Raw genomic sequence first — 15,364 nt, 5'->3', positions numbered from 1 at the left:
CACAACAAAAGTATATCTCTCTTTCTTTTTTTTTTTTTAAAGATTTTATTTACTTGACAGAGAGAGACACAGAGAGAGAGGGAACACAAGCAGGGGCAGTGGGAGAGGGAGAAGCAGGCTTCCCGCTGAGCAGAGAGCCCGATGTGGGGCTCGATCCCAGGACCCTGGGATCCTGACCTGAGCCGAAGGCAGATGCTTAACGACTGAGCCACCCAGGTGCCCCTATATCTCTCTTTCATGCAAAGTCCACACGCTGGTTCCAGGCAGCCCTTGGGCAGCCCCTTGTTCCAGGCTGTGTAGCCCCGTGCGTTTCCGTGACTGCCAAGGCCGCCAGGGCTCCGAGTCAAGCACCGACAATTGAGTGCTCTCTGCCCCAGAGTTCCCGGCGTCACTCACGTTTCCCTGGTCGAAGCAGGTCACATGGCCCCACGACGGAGTAGAGGGGCCTGGGTCCTGGTGAGCGGTAGCAGCTCCCTCCACGGGATTCTGCCAAAATAGAGTTGAACTGCTGACTTTTGAGTTGTATCTTTGCAACTGGGCTTTCCCCCCTTGTGTCCGTCCACCGTACCACCCTCTGTCCGCAGTCCTGCATGCTCCCCAGGAGCCACGGCAGTAAGGGGACGCAGATGTCTTCCCCAACCCTCAGTGAGTGTTTCCCCTCAGGTGAACACCAGCATCGACAACTGGAAGACCACCAAGTGGAAAGATATCAACGTTGAGCAGATGGACATAGATTGTAAGAAGTTTGCCAAAGACGTGAGGTCTCTGGACAAGGAGATGAAGAGCTGGGACGCCTTCGTGGGGCTGGACAACACTGTGAAGAACATGATCACATCCCTGCGCGCCGTGAGCGAGCTGCAGAACCCCGCCATCCGGGACCGCCACTGGCAGCAGCTCATGCAGGCCACCCAGGTACCACCCCTGGCGCCGGCCGGCCTCGCCGTGGGATGGGCTGGCCCTTGGCTGACAAAGCTGGGTGTGGGCAGGGCTGGCCTCGGGCGCTTGTGACCTGGGCCGGTCACACAGGGCGCTGCGCTCAGAGGGCACCCATCCTGGCTGGAGTGCTCTGCTGCTGCCATCTGGGCATTCTTAATAATTTTTTTTTAAGATTTTATGTATTTATTTGAGAGAGAGAGAGAGAGCGTGAGCAGGGGGGAGAGGGAGAAGCAGGCTCCCCATTGAGCAGGGAGCCCGACGTGGGGCTCGATCCCGGGACTCCAGGATAATGACCTGAGCCAAAGGCAGACGCTTAACTGACGGAGCCACCCAGGCGCCCCAATTCTTTTTTTTTTTTTTTTTAAAGATTTTATTTATTTATTTGAGAGAGAGAATGAGAGACAGAGAGCATGAGAGGGAGGAGGGTCAGAGGGAGAAGCAGACTCCCTGCCGAGCAGGGAGCCCGATGCGGGACTCGATCCCGGGACTCCAGGATCATGACCTGAGCCGAAGGCAGTCGCTTAACCAACTGAGCCACCCAGGCGCCCCAGGCGCCCCAATTCTTAATAATTTTTTTAACAAAGGGCCCCATCATTTTCATTTTGCACTGGAAATTATGTAGCCAGTTTTGGTTGTAGGTTGACTGTCCATAGGATTCAGGAATTCTGGCTTGGATGAACATCTCCCCTGGCTTTCCCCATGCCCCCCAGGAGCACAAAGCCCTAGTGCCCAAATTTTCCCAGGGGTATCCCCTAGGTGGGGAAGGGGGTGTTACCAGCATCGACATCCCCAGGAGGCAAATGGGAACACTCCCCACTGTCAGCAAACATTGAACAAAACTTTATTGAACAGCTACTCTGCAGAGAGGCCCCCCAGAGGTGCCACGGATACAAAGAGAGGGAGAATAGAGCCTCCGCCCTCAGGGAAGCAGAAGAACAGCACGTGCGATGCTCGTGTTAGGATGCTGAGCGGGATATTCAGTGGAGATTCTACGAGTTTAGAGGAGGCGTGGCCTCCAAGGGGAGGGAAGAACAGAAAAGGCTTTGGGGGCATGTGGAGTGTGGCTTGAGGCTTGGGGGAGAGAAACACAAGACAGGCAGAAGGGCTGGGCTGTCTGGAGTGCTCGAGCACTGAGCCGGACAGCAGGCTCGTGAGCCCCATCCAGGCGCCCCGGGAGAGACCCCCAGCCGGTGATGAAAAAGCAACTAAAATGTCCCAGCCGAGGACTTAGTGGAACCCAGACAGATGTTCTCCCGAATGTGATGGAGAGACACTTGATTCTCTCAGTTAGCTAAACCAGTCTCCATGGGGGCTCAGAACCGGTACCCGGAAATGTCGATGTGATGGCGAGACTGCAGGAGAGGGGTCGTCGAAGGGCTGTGAGGCCTGGGTAGCCCTGGGCACCTGCTACTGTTACCAGAGCACAGTGCCCGAGACTCAGCCATGCCTGCTAATAACACAGCGTCAGGAGCATTAATCCCCGAGCCTAAGGCATCAGCGTCCTGGGGCTGCCACAACAAAGAACCACAAACGAGGGGCTTAAAGCCACAGACACGTATTCTTCTGTGGCTCTGTGGCTGCAAGTCTGCAATCGAGGTGTGGGCAGGGGTCCCTCCCTCTGAAGGCTCCTGGGGACAGTCCCCTGCCTCCTCCCGCTCGTGGTGGCCCCAGGCATCCCTTGGCTTGTGGCTGCATCCCTCCAATCTCTGTCTCTGCGACCACATGGCTTCCTTGTGCATTTCAAATCCTCCTCTCCTCTCCTCTTATAAGGACGGCCGTTGTTTAGGTCCCACGTGGATAATCCAGGATGAGCTCATCTCAAGATCCTTAACATCGGCCAAGACCCTATTTCCAAATAAGGTCATATTCTGAGGTCTGGGTGGGCAGGAACTTGGGAGAAACACTTCAAAGCACTACACATGGGCTCTGCTATTACAGTGTTACTGGGAGGAAAGGCAAGTCCTGGAGAAGTAGCTCACCCAAGTCATGGAGCCAGGAAATGGCGACACAGAGCTTCTTCCACCTGCTGGCTCTCCACAAAGGACAAAGATGTCCATCCAGTACAAATGACCTTAGCTGGAACATGCCTATTTCTCCCCCAGGTGAAATTTGAAATGTCAGATGAGACCACCCTGGCAGATTTACTGCAGCTGAACCTCCACAAATACGAGGATGAGGTCCGAAATATCGTTGACAAGGCTGTGAAAGAGTCTGGGATGGAAAAGGTATTTTTTTTTTTTTTTTTGTCGACAGCAAAGTATGTTCTGTATGGGATGATGCTGAAGCAGGCCCACCAGCCCAGCGCCTATGAGCATCTCATTTCATGTGGGGTCCAGCAGTTGCTTAACACAAAAACAAAGTTTGATAGGCTTTCCCTTAACCAACCCACGACGGAAATCTTGTAAAAAATTTCCAGAATGTATTACTGGAGAAAGGATCCCCCTGGCTCTAGCTCTGTCTCCTGCATGTGATAGTGTGCACATTGAAACACGCCCTGAACTCTCCTCTCGTGGAGCGCCCTTCTCTGTGACTTTGGAGAAGAGGCTGAAGGAGGGAAGGCGGGAGGACTGGCCATCAGGGTGGATGATGAGCCACTGGTTGGGACAGCCACAGGACACAGGGAAATTCGGGAGGGCTCCTTCTGCAATTCAGATCTCTCTCCTCACCTGTTCGGTGAGTGTGAGTCTTCACATTTTGGCTTTCTTCCCTTTTTTTAAAAAAAGATTTTATTTAATTATTTGTCAGAGAGAGAGATAGTGAGAAAGAGCATGAGTGGGAGGAAGGGGCAGAGGCAGAGGGAGAAACAGACTCCCTGCTCAGGGAGCCTGATGCGGAACTCGATCCCAGGACCCTGGGATCATGACCTGAGCTAAAGGCAGATGCTTCTCCAACTGAGCCACCCAGGCACCCTATCTTCCCTTTTTTTTTTGAACAGCTTTATGGAGCTATAATTCACATACCATTCACCCATTTAAGGTGTACGATTCAGTGACTTTTAGTGCATTCACGGATGCGTGCAACCATCACGTGGGAGAATTACTCAATGTTAGCATGTTCTCACCAACTCAAAAAGAAAGCCATTCCCTCTAGAAACCCCCCATCTTCCCATACATCCCCGTCCCACCTCGAAGCAACCACTAACCCACTTCCTGTCCCTATGGATTTGCCTGTTTTGGACAGTTCATGTAAATGGAATCTCCCAGGATGTGGCCTTGTCTGTCCAGCCTCTTTGACTTCACGTGATGTCATCAAGGTCCATCCATGTGGGAGCCTAAGTCAGAACTTCATTCCTCTTTATGGCTGAACGGCATTCTGATGACCTGTCCATTGTATCTGTTCGTCTGCTGACGGACGTTTGGGTCATTTTTACCTTTTGGCAACTGTCAAAGATGTTCTGGATTTCTCAAAGCAAGGCTTTGTTCTGGGTCCTTCTCGGCCCCTCCCGCCAGCCACCGAGTGATGTCGTTTCTGTGTCCCCCGAAAGGTGCTGAAAGCCCTGGACGCCACGTGGTCCACCATGGAGTTTGAGCACGAGCCGCACCCACGCACGGGCACCATGATGCTCAAGTCGGACGAGGTGCTGGTGGAGACCCTGGAAGACAACCAGGTGCAGCTGCAGAACCTGATGATGTCCAAGTACCTGTCCCACTTCCTGAAGGAGGTGACGAGCTGGCAGCAGAAGCTGTCCACGGCGGACTCCGTCATCTCAATCTGGTTTGAGGTCCAGAGGACCTGGAGCCACCTGGAGAGCATCTTCATCGGCTCCGAGGACATCCGCGCCCAGCTGCCGGAGGACTCCAAGCGCTTTGACGACATTGACATGGAGTTCAAGGTGAGCACAGCCCTCCGCCTCCCCCTGGGCATTTTCAGAAATGGCGACGCTGGAGAGCGTGTGGCCACTCACGCCCCGGGGGCCCATCTCCTCCCAGGCCCTGATGGAAGAGGCGGTGAAAACCCCCAACGTGGTAGAAGCCACCAACAAGCCTGGTCTCTACGACAAACTGGAGAATCTGAAGAAGAGGTGGGTCCCCGCGCCTGGCCAGGTGGGAGGCGTCCTGGTGGCAGGGACCCGAGCCAGCAGCCCCCGCCCCCCGCCACCCAGGACGGGGCAAACTCTCCTCCCTGGGCGCTGGTGCTCCGGGCCACATGGTGCCACGCCGGCCACACAGCGTGTCCTCAGCCTCAGAGGGACCCCCACACGGCGGGTCAGGTTCCAAGGTCTGAATCTAACTGGGGCTGCAAACAGCAGACCGGGTGTCTCTGGGGCTGTCATCCATCTGGCGAGGACAGGATGGGCTGCAGAAGGCCTCGACCTCCCCGTTTCCTCCCTCCTAGCTTGGCTGTGTGCGAGAAGGCCTTGGCGGAATATTTAGAGACAAAAAGACTGGCTTTCCCAAGGTTCTACTTTGTCTCCTCGGCTGACCTCCTGGACATCCTCTCTAACGGAAATGACCCCGTGGAGGTAGGCGGGCCCTTGGCATTCCGAAGGTGGCCCCATGCTCGCCCCCATGTCTGGGTGGCCCTGGCCAGTTGGAGCCCTGCGCATGGAGGTCCCCAGACCGCCTCCACAAGGTCATCGGCCCCAGAAACCGCCAGGGGACCCAGCCATGACAGAGAGACCCCTTGCCTCATTTTCCTCATCTGGAAAATGGGTTAGATGCCAGGAGCTTGGCGAGACGCTGTTTCTGGGAGACACGCCCGCTCGCTAGGTGGCCGCGGGGCCATCCTGACAGATCCGAGACCCCAAGAGCCAGGGGGAGGTGTTTCCTCAAGGCTCTTCTGAAAAGAGAGAGGGCTTAACTCACTAGGTGAAGGGAAAACACTATATTTTATTCGAATCCTAAAATTGCAACACACACCAGAAGGGACGCACGGGGTGGCCCAGGGAAACGGGCCCAGGGCCTGGGACCCAGCTTGTCAAGGAAAAGTGTCCTGTCACCTTCAGGAACAGACCTGGGATCCCCGGGCTGGTCTCTGAGATGCCCCTTGGTTGGTTAAGCGCGTTAGTTAACACCAATCAGATGGGGTGGTGGGGGGGATAATTCCAAAAATCAGAAAGACGCTTAAAACCGCCCAAGGAAAACCCGGCTGCGCCGCACCCCCTCCAAGGCCCTGGGTTCCGTGACCCCGTGTCTGCCCCCACCCCCGCCCCAGGTGAGCCGCCACCTGGCCAAGCTCTTCGACAGCCTGTGTAAACTCAAGTTTCGCCTTGATGCCGACGAGAAGCCTCTCAAATTCGGCCTGGGCATGTTCAGCAAGGAGGACGAGTACGTGGACTTCGACCAAGAGTGTGACCTCTCAGGGCAGGTGAGTGCCGGGGGCACATCCAGGGTGGACAGGCCGCCCCCCGGCCACCCAGCCCGGGACTGTCCCTCGATCCAGCAAGCACTCCAACAGCTTCCGTAGAGAATTTCCAGCACGGCCTGACCCGTGTAGTCCGGGTGCATCTTGAGAAAAAACGGACAGAGAAGAAGGGGAGGGGAGAGGGTTATGGATGCCGGTGGGCTGTCTTGGGCTTGCCAGGGGACTGCCTCGAGGGGCCCCCACACGCCTGAACCGCCGCTTTCTAATCCCTGTTCAGAACAATCGGCTCCTCACCTCGGGTGGCCCCGTTCCCGTCCCCAGCCACCCATGAAGCGGCCTCCTCCTGCCGACACCATGCGGCCCCGCAGCCCCTCTCCCCCATCTCACCGCCCAACTCAGCAACCAAATTGACTTTGACATTTTCCTAAGTGAAATGTAATTTGGAGAGAAATCAGCTGGGGAAAAAAGAGGAAAATCTCACGCAAGAAAACTGGAGCTTCAGAAACGTGGGCCCGGAGCTCCTGGCGGGTTTGCTCGGCGCGGCCGGGGTTGGTGGGGGCCCCGGCGAAACCCAGTCATCACAGTGTGTTCACAACCGCGGGCACTGTGTTTATAGTTTAAAAGAAAAACCAAGCCGATTGTCCTGTTTGGGTCTTCCCCCCCAACCAGTAGTGGCTAGTGAAGGGTTTGTATTTCAAAATACAAAGAAGGCTTGTCTGCAAATAAAATACAAAGAAGGTTTGTCCTGTGTGACTGTCTGGGACCCTGAGACCAGGCACCCGAGGAGCAGCCAGAACCTGCCAGGGACTTGAGAGGACAGCGCCTCAGGGGCTCGGATGTAGCCTGTCTTCTCTTCTAGAATTTTCTCTGGATCCCCTCCCTTGTCCTCCTAGAAATAGCGTGAGCACGTGAACGCCCAAGGCAAAAGTCTTGCAGGGACACCCCCCGGCTTCCCAACCACATTTGTTAAGTGGGTCATTCTTACTGCTCTACAAAAACCTTGACTTTTCCACCCCTGGGATGACAATGATGGCAAATGGTCCATTTATTTTTTCAATGACAAAGCAAGTCTTTGGAACTCGCCGCAAGGGCCTGTCCGGTCAATGTGGCTCCCGTCCCCAGGTGGAAGTGTGGCTGAACCGAGTGCTGGACCGCATGCGTGCTACTCTGCGGCACGAAATCCCAGAGGCCGTGGTGACGTACGAGGAAAAGCCGAGGGAGCAGTGGATCTTCGATTACCCAGCCCAGGTCCTGGGCGGCGGTGGGCGGCAGGGGGGGGCTTGGGGCGGGGCGGGGTCTGCCCCAAGGTCGGTCCCGCGGAGACCAGCCTCCGCGCCGGCAGGGACTGCTGTATCGGGGGGTGACGCTCACGGTGCGGGGGGGGCCCGGTGGGCGCCTGTCTGCTTGCAGATTGCGCTCACGTGCACGCAGATCTGGTGGACCACCGAGGTGGGCCTGGCATTCTCAAGGCTGGAGGAAGGCTATGAAAACTCCATCAAGGATTACAACAAAAAGCAGGTGCGTGTCCGTCAGAAACCCTGCCCTTTCTGTCGGTCGGTCAAAAGCGGCCAAATCTCGGCAACCCCCTGTGGTTCCGCCCAAAGGTAACCGCTTTGGAGATACACAACTTTCACTTTTTTGTCTGGAAATCAGCAAATCATCAATTTGTGTGCATATCATGGACTTACATGCCAATACTGTAGAAACTATCTGCATGGCTTTAAAAATCCCGTTTGTACTTAATATCCACCGTCTTCCCGGGGCGTTAGAGTTTCTCACACAATGTCATTTTCAGAGGCTCCGTGGTATCCCGTCGGGGGCTGCTCTGCAGCTCACCCCACCCCCGCTGGGGGATATTGAGAATTTTTCTGTGCTCCGTTTTTGTAAATAAGAGCATGGTGGTCTTCCCTCCGCCACTGTGGGCTCCCAGGGGACCCACGCAGCCGGGGGAGGGCGGGGCGCACGCAGTGTCCCAGCCAAGGTGCCTCTGCTCCTGCAGATCAGCCAGCTGAACGCGCTCATCACCCTGCTCATTGGAAACCTCAGTGCGGGCGACAGGATGAAGATCATGACCATCTGCACCATCGACGTGCATGCCCGGGACGTGGTTGCCAAAATGATCACAGCCAAGGCATGGGCGCCGGGGAAGGGCCGGGAACCGGGCTGGCCCCCGTTAGTGCCTCTTCCCGGGGCGGGGGGGCGCGACTCTGTTCCTGGTAGCAGCCCCCACCCCTCACGAAGACTCGGCCCTGGGGAACAGTCAGAGGAGGGCCCGCTCCTCCACGGGATTTGGCTGGGGGCAGCACTGGGTGGACGTGGGTCCTGGAGGAGGAGCGGAGGGTCTGGATCCTATGCTCCAGCACCTCCGCAGGTGGAGAGCTCCCAGGCCTTCACCTGGCAGTCCCAGCTCCGGCATCGCTGGGACGAAGAGAAGAAGCACTGCTTTGCCAATATCTGTGATGCCCAAATCCAGTACTCCTACGAATACCTGGGCAACACGCCGCGGCTGGTCATCACCCCGCTCACGGACAGGTGAGGGCACGCACCAGCTGCCTCGGGCAGGCGGTCGGGGAGGCCTGTGTCCAGACTCACCCCTGCCGCCTGCCGGGCACCCAGCCTCGGATCACTCCGACGCTAGCTGTGTGGTCTTGGAGGAGTTGCTCAACCTCTCTGAGGGCCTGCCAAGTGGGGGTGCCATTTCTGGCTCCATCTCACGTCCCTCTCGTGTCTCCCTGGCACCGAGTGCGTGTCACCTGGACACGGTGAGCTGACACTACCGTGAAAGGGAAGGGGGTGGCCATGGGGTCACCGCACGCAGGATAATCAGAGGTCCCTTGCAGGTGCTACATAACCTTGACCCAGTCCCTGCACCTGGTCATGGGCGGGGCCCCCGCTGGCCCTGCCGGGACCGGCAAGACGGAGACGACCAAGGATCTGGGCAGGGCCCTGGGCACCATGGTGTATGTCTTCAACTGCTCGGAGCAAATGGACTACAAGGTGCGCTCCAGGCCTGGAGGGGGCCAGAGGCCCCTGTGGGGACCACACACCGCATCCCCGGGCCCCATGCATGTTCTAGATGTCTGGACACTGCAGTTCGAACCGGGGGAGGAGGCACCGGGTTCCCAGTCTGCTGACGGCCTCTGCCCCGCGTCCCTGCCAGTGGTCTTGGCCCTCCCAGGAAGCTGGGGCCCCGTGGAGGTGACAAACATGTCCAGGAGAGGCTCCCAGGGTCAACAAACCCAGGCCCAAACGTCCTGTCCTGCCCTGGGAGGTCACCTCCTCCCAGCCTCTGTTCCAAGCTCTCTCCAGGTGGCTGGGGGCTCCTGACAGAGTGAGCGCCTCTGTCGTGGTTCAGCGTGGGGCTTTGGGGTCAAAGCGAGTCCAGGCAGGCTGAGCAGGGGCGCCAGGGGACAGGCCAGGCCCCAGCGATCCCTGGAGACTGTGCAGCATGCTGTGGGTTCTCCACGGGCCCCATGGGAGAGCAGAGCCTCCTGGAGGCCTAGCAGGGCAGCCTCTGTGGGGGGCTGGGGTGGGCCTGGCATCAAAGCCTGGGCCTGCAGGAGGCCTCCGGTCCCCTCCCCACCCGTATTTGAGCCCCAAAGCCCAACCCTCCTGAGGTTGAGGCGGGGCCAGCTGCCCCTCTCCCAGTCAAGGCCACAGACCACACCAGCCTCTGGATTTCAGAAAAGCATCTCAGGAGCACTTTAACACTCACCTGGAATCCCATACGGAGACCCTGAAGAATCCTCATCCCCCAGCTAAGGACTGGAGAGACACGAACATCTAGAAGAAAATCTGACACGCATGCCCACCCCCCATCTTAGAGAGAAGCCCCTCCCTTGAGTGCAAGAAAAAAATAGCAGGGGCTGCATTTTACACGAATGCACGTGTCTGAGCCATCCAGCTCAGAGGCCAGGGAAGCCCCCACACCAGGGAGGTCATGGGCCAAGGCTGGCTCTTCCTGGCAGCCAGTCCTCCCCGGCATGCACCGGCCCGCTGGCCTCCCCCAGGCCCCAGAGCTCCCCAGCCTGACCCTCGGTCAGTGGACTGTGAACAGGACTGTCACCCAGCAGAAGGGGCAGGTGGGGGGCTCCTGGCAGGACTCTGGTCGGCCCTCTGAGTCTCTTCCTCTCCCCCATCTCACCCTTCCTAGTCTTGTGGGAACATCTACAAGGGCCTGGCTCAGACTGGAGCGTGGGGCTGCTTCGATGAATTTAACCGAATCTCGGTGGAGGTCTTGTCCGTGATCGCTGTGCAGGTAGGGTCCTGTCCGTGGTCTGTGGGTCACGTAGGGGCTGGGGCTTGTCAGCTCTCCTGTCAGCCCTTACACCAGGCAGTCCGTTCAGCCCCGCGACCCTCCTTGCCTGTCCCCAGTGCACCGTGCAATGCAGGGTGGTGTGGCATGGAGGTGAGGGACCCCAGCCCTGTCCTGCAGGGGCCCGGAGTCCGGGTGGGCACACAGAAGAATCGGATGCAGCAGGCCTAGGTGTAACCAGCTACACATGAGGGGATAATGAATTCTGCCTGGAGGACAAGGACAGAGGTTACGGTGTCAGCGAAGGATGCATTAGACATCAGTGCTGGGAGAAGGACAGGGAGGAGGCGGGGAGAGAAGACGGGAGGGAGGAAATAGGCCTGTGTGCTTCGGGCATGAACGATGGGGAGGCCGGGACGCGGTGGGAGTGAGATCCTCAGAGGGGGGACAGCCCCGTGCCGGCACAGCCCCAGGTCGCCTGCAAGGTGCCTGTGCACCCGCCCCCGCGTCTGGAGGCGCATTCCTACACTGCACACGAACCCTCCGGATCCGGAGGTGAGAACCATGGGGCTCTCTCAGGGGAGCCGAGGCCAAGCTCGAGGTCCAGAATCAACTTGAATATTCCAAAAGGACCCGGAGGTCAGGCCGGTGCAGGTGCTGGGACCCTCCCCCCCACGGGCGCAGTAGATAGATAAGCAGAGACCAGCTCCCTGCAGCCGGAGCCTCCGGCCCACACGGGAGGCTGGGGGCAGAGCCAGGGGAGCCGAGCTGAAACCAGCCCCTGCCACTCACGACCCACAGCCTGGTGTAGCGCCTGCTCCAGACTTACTCACTGGACTCCCAGCTCTGTGCTTGGCCGTGATTTCAACTCTCCCTAATCCGTAAAATGTTTCGACGACACAGGTTTGCTGACACCATTAGAGGTGAAGGCAGGTGGCCGGCATTCTACCTGTTAGCCTCCCGACACGGAGCTGTCCCTGAGCCCTGGGCTGGAGGCCAGTAAGGCAAAGAGAGAACGAAGGCTGCTGCCTTGGGGTCCCCCACCCCCACCAGGGCAGCAGCAGAGTGACTCCCCACCCCCAAAGTCGGTAAATGGACCCCATCATGGTTTTTGACTCGAATGGACCATCAAGAACTGGGCCAGGATGCTAGGAGAGGCTTTGCATAGAGGGGAGGCAGCGAAGAAATTAAGAAATTAAGGCGCACCGCCCCAGCCACCAGGCCTGCCCCGGGGAGCCCGGCCCTGCAGACCAGCCAGGGAGGAAAGGCCAGGCCCCAGGGCAGGAGCTTTGCTCAGAAAGGCGGAGAGACCTTGAATTCAAGGCAGGCGTGTGGGAGGTTTAACCATGATCGTGGGGCGCCCTCCCGTGGTCGCGCACAGGTTGGCAGCCACTCGGCAGGAGCGGAAGATCCCACGGGCTCCTGAGCCCGAGGTTTAGAATTCACCCAGTGCCGTTCTCACAGACCGCCAGACACAGAGCCCGCTGCTGCGGCGTGTCCCCACGCGGCACCCAGAGCGGGAGCGGGACCCACAGAGCGGCCAGGAAGCAGAGCACCGCTCAGCGATAGTGCGGGGCAAGCAGGGGTGTCCCGGCGCCGCGGGGGGGGGGAGCGGACCCTCGACCCCGGCGCTCTGCCGGGTGACGCGCCCAGGACATGCTGCACCATCCCGCACAGCAGCGCTCACGAAGGGGCAGAGGTACGGGAGTCTGGAGCAGACCAGTGGTTGCCGGGGTCACAGGGAAGGTGGGGGCAGGGGGAGGTGGGTATGACTATAGCAGGGGACGAGAGGGGTCCTCGCGTCGTGCAAGATGCTCCTGCTAGGGGACGCTGGGGAGGGGCGCGCGGGGGGCCCAGGGGCATGTCCGCTGCCTTATTTCTTAAAACTGCGTGTGAGTCTATGTTGTCTCAAAATTAAGTTTAATTAAAAAGAAAGCGAGACCAGGAGTGTCCTCTGCAAACGCGTAGCCACAGGCTTTGACACCAGTGAAGATCCGGCCCGTGGAAGCTGGGCATTCCCACGCTGACACGTCTGTGTGCCAACTGTTTAGGTTAAATGTGTCCAAGATGCGATTCGGGCCAAGAAAAAAACGTTCAGTTTCCTGGGAGAGATGATAGGTCTCATCCCCACCGTGGGCATTTTCATCACCATGAACCCTGGGTATGCAGGACGCACCGAGCTGCCCGAGAATTTAAAGGCCTTATTCAGGTGTGTGGGCAGAGGAGGGCAGAGGGGACCCTAAGCCAGGGCGAGCTGGGAGCGAGGGAGGGAGGCCGGGGAGCGAGGCTCCTGAGTTAGGGGGTCTAGCAGGCAGGGCCTCCTTAAAAAGTAGACAGTGATCTTCCCGCTCTGCCTTCCTGGGGGAGGAGGCCCCTGACCACGGAAGGCTGGGTTCAGAGAAGGGTCAGTACAGCGGGTGTGGGGCCTGGCGCCAGGCCCTGCAGACGGCAGAGGGCACAGGGGGATGCTGGGAACCCGCCCCCATGCCCCTGCAATCCTGACGCTGTGGGCTTCCTGGCACGGGACGTGTGCACCTAGCTGATGAGAGGCGGGATTGTGGGAGGAAGGGGGAGAAGCCTGAGCAGACCCCGCTGATCTCCCCCAGGCCCTGCGCCATGGTGGTTCCCGACTTCGAACTGATATGTGAGATCATGCTGGTGGCCGAGGGCTTTCTGGAAGCCCGCCTGCTGGCCAGGAAGTTCATCACGCTCTATACCTTGTGCAAAGAGCTCCTGTCGAAGCAGGTGCATGCCAGCGGTGTCCGGGGCTGCAGGGCGGCGCGGGAGGGTGCCGTCCATGTGCCCCGGTGGCATGCCGGCTTTGGCCCCAACCCTCCCTAACCCCAGCCCGGTGGGAAGGCGTGCTCACACCCGCTCGCCCATGCCTCCCCTCCCCAGGATCATTATGACTGGGGCTTGCGAGCCATCAAGTCTGTGCTGGTGGTGGCCGGGTCCCTGAAGAGGGGCGACCCCAGCCGGGCAGAGGACCAGGTGCTCATGAGGGCGCTGAGAGACTTCAACATCCCCAAGATCGTGACCGACGACCTGCCCGTGTTCATGGGGCTGATCGGGGACCTTTTCCCTGCCCTGGACGTGCCTCGGAAGCGGGACCTGAATTTTGAAAAGGTAGGAACTACGGGGCCCTCGGGTCAGATCCACACCTCGGTGGCAGGTGCAGCACCGGGCAGATGGCAGCCACACGTTTCTCCCTCCGCTGCTGGGAGAAACACCCGGAAGCCCCAAACCACCTTCCAGCCCCAGCCAGCACCTCCTTCAATGCTGGGGATGGGGCGGATCTCAGGAGGAATGGGGGGGCAGCAGAGGGGCTTCGGGCAGACCTGTCGCCTGCACAGATGCTCAGCAGCATCACCGGCAGAACGTGGGGACACATCCACGCCAGAAGCCACTGTTCCCTTACAACATCTCCCACGAAGCCCCCTCCTGGAAAGCCTGCCTGGTCCTTGCGCCCTGTGCCCAGCACCCCCTCCTGTGTGCACCTCCCCAGATCATCAAGCAGAGCATCGTGGAGCTCAAGCTGCAGGCAGAAGACAGCTTTGTGCTGAAGGTCGTGCAGCTCGAGGAGCTGCTCCAAGTGCGCCACTCGGTGTTTGTCATCGGGAACGCGGGCAGTGGCAAATCTCAGGCATGCCCCACTCTTGTCCACTCCTCGGTCCTCCCTGAAGGCCTGTAGGCTGCTAGAGGCTTGGCCTCTGTCACCTCCCCACACCCCCGGGGGCAGGGGGCAGTGAGGAGCAGGCCCTGGTCCCACTGATGAGGGCCTTCTCCTAGGTTCTCCTCTCTTCTTGCTCCTTCCCCCTGGACACCAGCCACCTGGCCCTCTACGGCCAGCCCCCCACCCCCGCCCTCTGTCCCCACCTGCCCCCTGTGTCAGCCCCCCAAAATCCTGTCCCCTGCCATTACCTGGGCATGGTGAGAAGCAGAGGGTGGTGGCCAATACTACAGCCAGCCCATGTTGAGCTGGAAGCCCGCAGGATGGACCACCGTGTTATTAATCAAGATCATTTCCAAAGACTAATAACATGGGGGTGCTCACAGCAAGTAATTTTTAAAAAGACAGAAACTTGGCAACAGCTTTCTTTGCCCACGGGTCCTGTCCCCAGGCTTTAATAAAACCACCTTTTTGCACCCAAAAAAAAAAAAAGCAGCAACTGTATGAACCCGATCTTCTAAAAAGAATATGTACATATGTATGTATTTTTACACCTGTACACATATATACACGTATGAAAACATCCTCAAATGTCCCTAAAAATCCTTTTCTCTGGGTGGAGGAATTACCAGTGAGCGTAGATTGCCTTTGTCATCAAGAAACTACTGTGAACTTTTCCTGATCTTAGCCTGGTCCCAGGGCACGTGGTGCTCCATTGTCCACACACAGGGGTGGTTGCCGTGCGTTCCCCATCCCCCGGGCACCTGCCTCGGTCAGTTTGGGGGCGCAAACTCACCTGCGTGTCACCAGTGCAGAACCGGCCCAGAGCAGGAATTCTGGGTGGGGTTCGTAAAAGGCCTTCGGAGTTGTGCATGGTGCGTCCCCGGGTGTGGGAGCAGGAGTGGCGGCCCCCGAGCCCCGGGTGAACAACGCACCCCCACACCAGGTCCTCAAGTCTCTCAACAAGACCTATCAGAACATGAAGAGGAAGCCGGTTGCCGTGGACCTGGACCCCAAGGCTGTCACCTGTGATGAGCTGTTTGGCATCATCAACCCGGCCACCAGGGAGTGGAAAGACGGTAACAAGAGCTGTGGCAGGGTGGACTGAGTGAGGGCGGGTCACCAGCAGGCGTCCCGGGCTCACACCAGCCCTGCTCACTCACCCCAGCCCCGCTCACACCAGCCCTGCTCACTCACAC

General features: G+C 58.6%; 1 protein-coding gene across 1 annotated transcript in view; it reads left to right on the top strand.

Moving 5' to 3' along the window:
- DNAH17 (dynein axonemal heavy chain 17) overlaps positions 1–15,364 on the top strand; it is a 97,354-nt gene that overhangs the window by 35,356 nt on the left and 46,634 nt on the right. Inside the window, exons 26-41 of the mRNA XM_032429380.1 lie at positions 664–912; positions 3,039–3,161; positions 4,421–4,768; positions 4,866–4,957; positions 5,272–5,398; positions 6,091–6,243; positions 7,363–7,488; positions 7,651–7,758; positions 8,240–8,772; positions 9,081–9,237; positions 10,394–10,498; positions 12,547–12,704; positions 13,102–13,240; positions 13,394–13,621; positions 14,001–14,138; positions 15,112–15,244. Coding sequence (XP_032285271.1) covers positions 664–912; positions 3,039–3,161; positions 4,421–4,768; positions 4,866–4,957; positions 5,272–5,398; positions 6,091–6,243; positions 7,363–7,488; positions 7,651–7,758; positions 8,240–8,772; positions 9,081–9,237; positions 10,394–10,498; positions 12,547–12,704; positions 13,102–13,240; positions 13,394–13,621; positions 14,001–14,138; positions 15,112–15,244 — 2,917 coding nt within the window. The remainder of the gene's footprint in view (positions 1–663; positions 913–3,038; positions 3,162–4,420; positions 4,769–4,865; positions 4,958–5,271; positions 5,399–6,090; positions 6,244–7,362; positions 7,489–7,650; positions 7,759–8,239; positions 8,773–9,080; positions 9,238–10,393; positions 10,499–12,546; positions 12,705–13,101; positions 13,241–13,393; positions 13,622–14,000; positions 14,139–15,111; positions 15,245–15,364) is intronic.

The sequence above is a fragment of the Phoca vitulina genome, unplaced genomic scaffold (genome assembly GCF_004348235.1).
Source record: "Phoca vitulina isolate PV1807 unplaced genomic scaffold, GSC_HSeal_1.0 scaffold41, whole genome shotgun sequence".
NCBI classification, from domain to species: Eukaryota; Metazoa; Chordata; class Mammalia; order Carnivora; family Phocidae; genus Phoca; species Phoca vitulina.
Note: the sequence above shows the minus strand (reverse complement) of the source record. Positions and strands in the feature narration are given on the sequence as shown.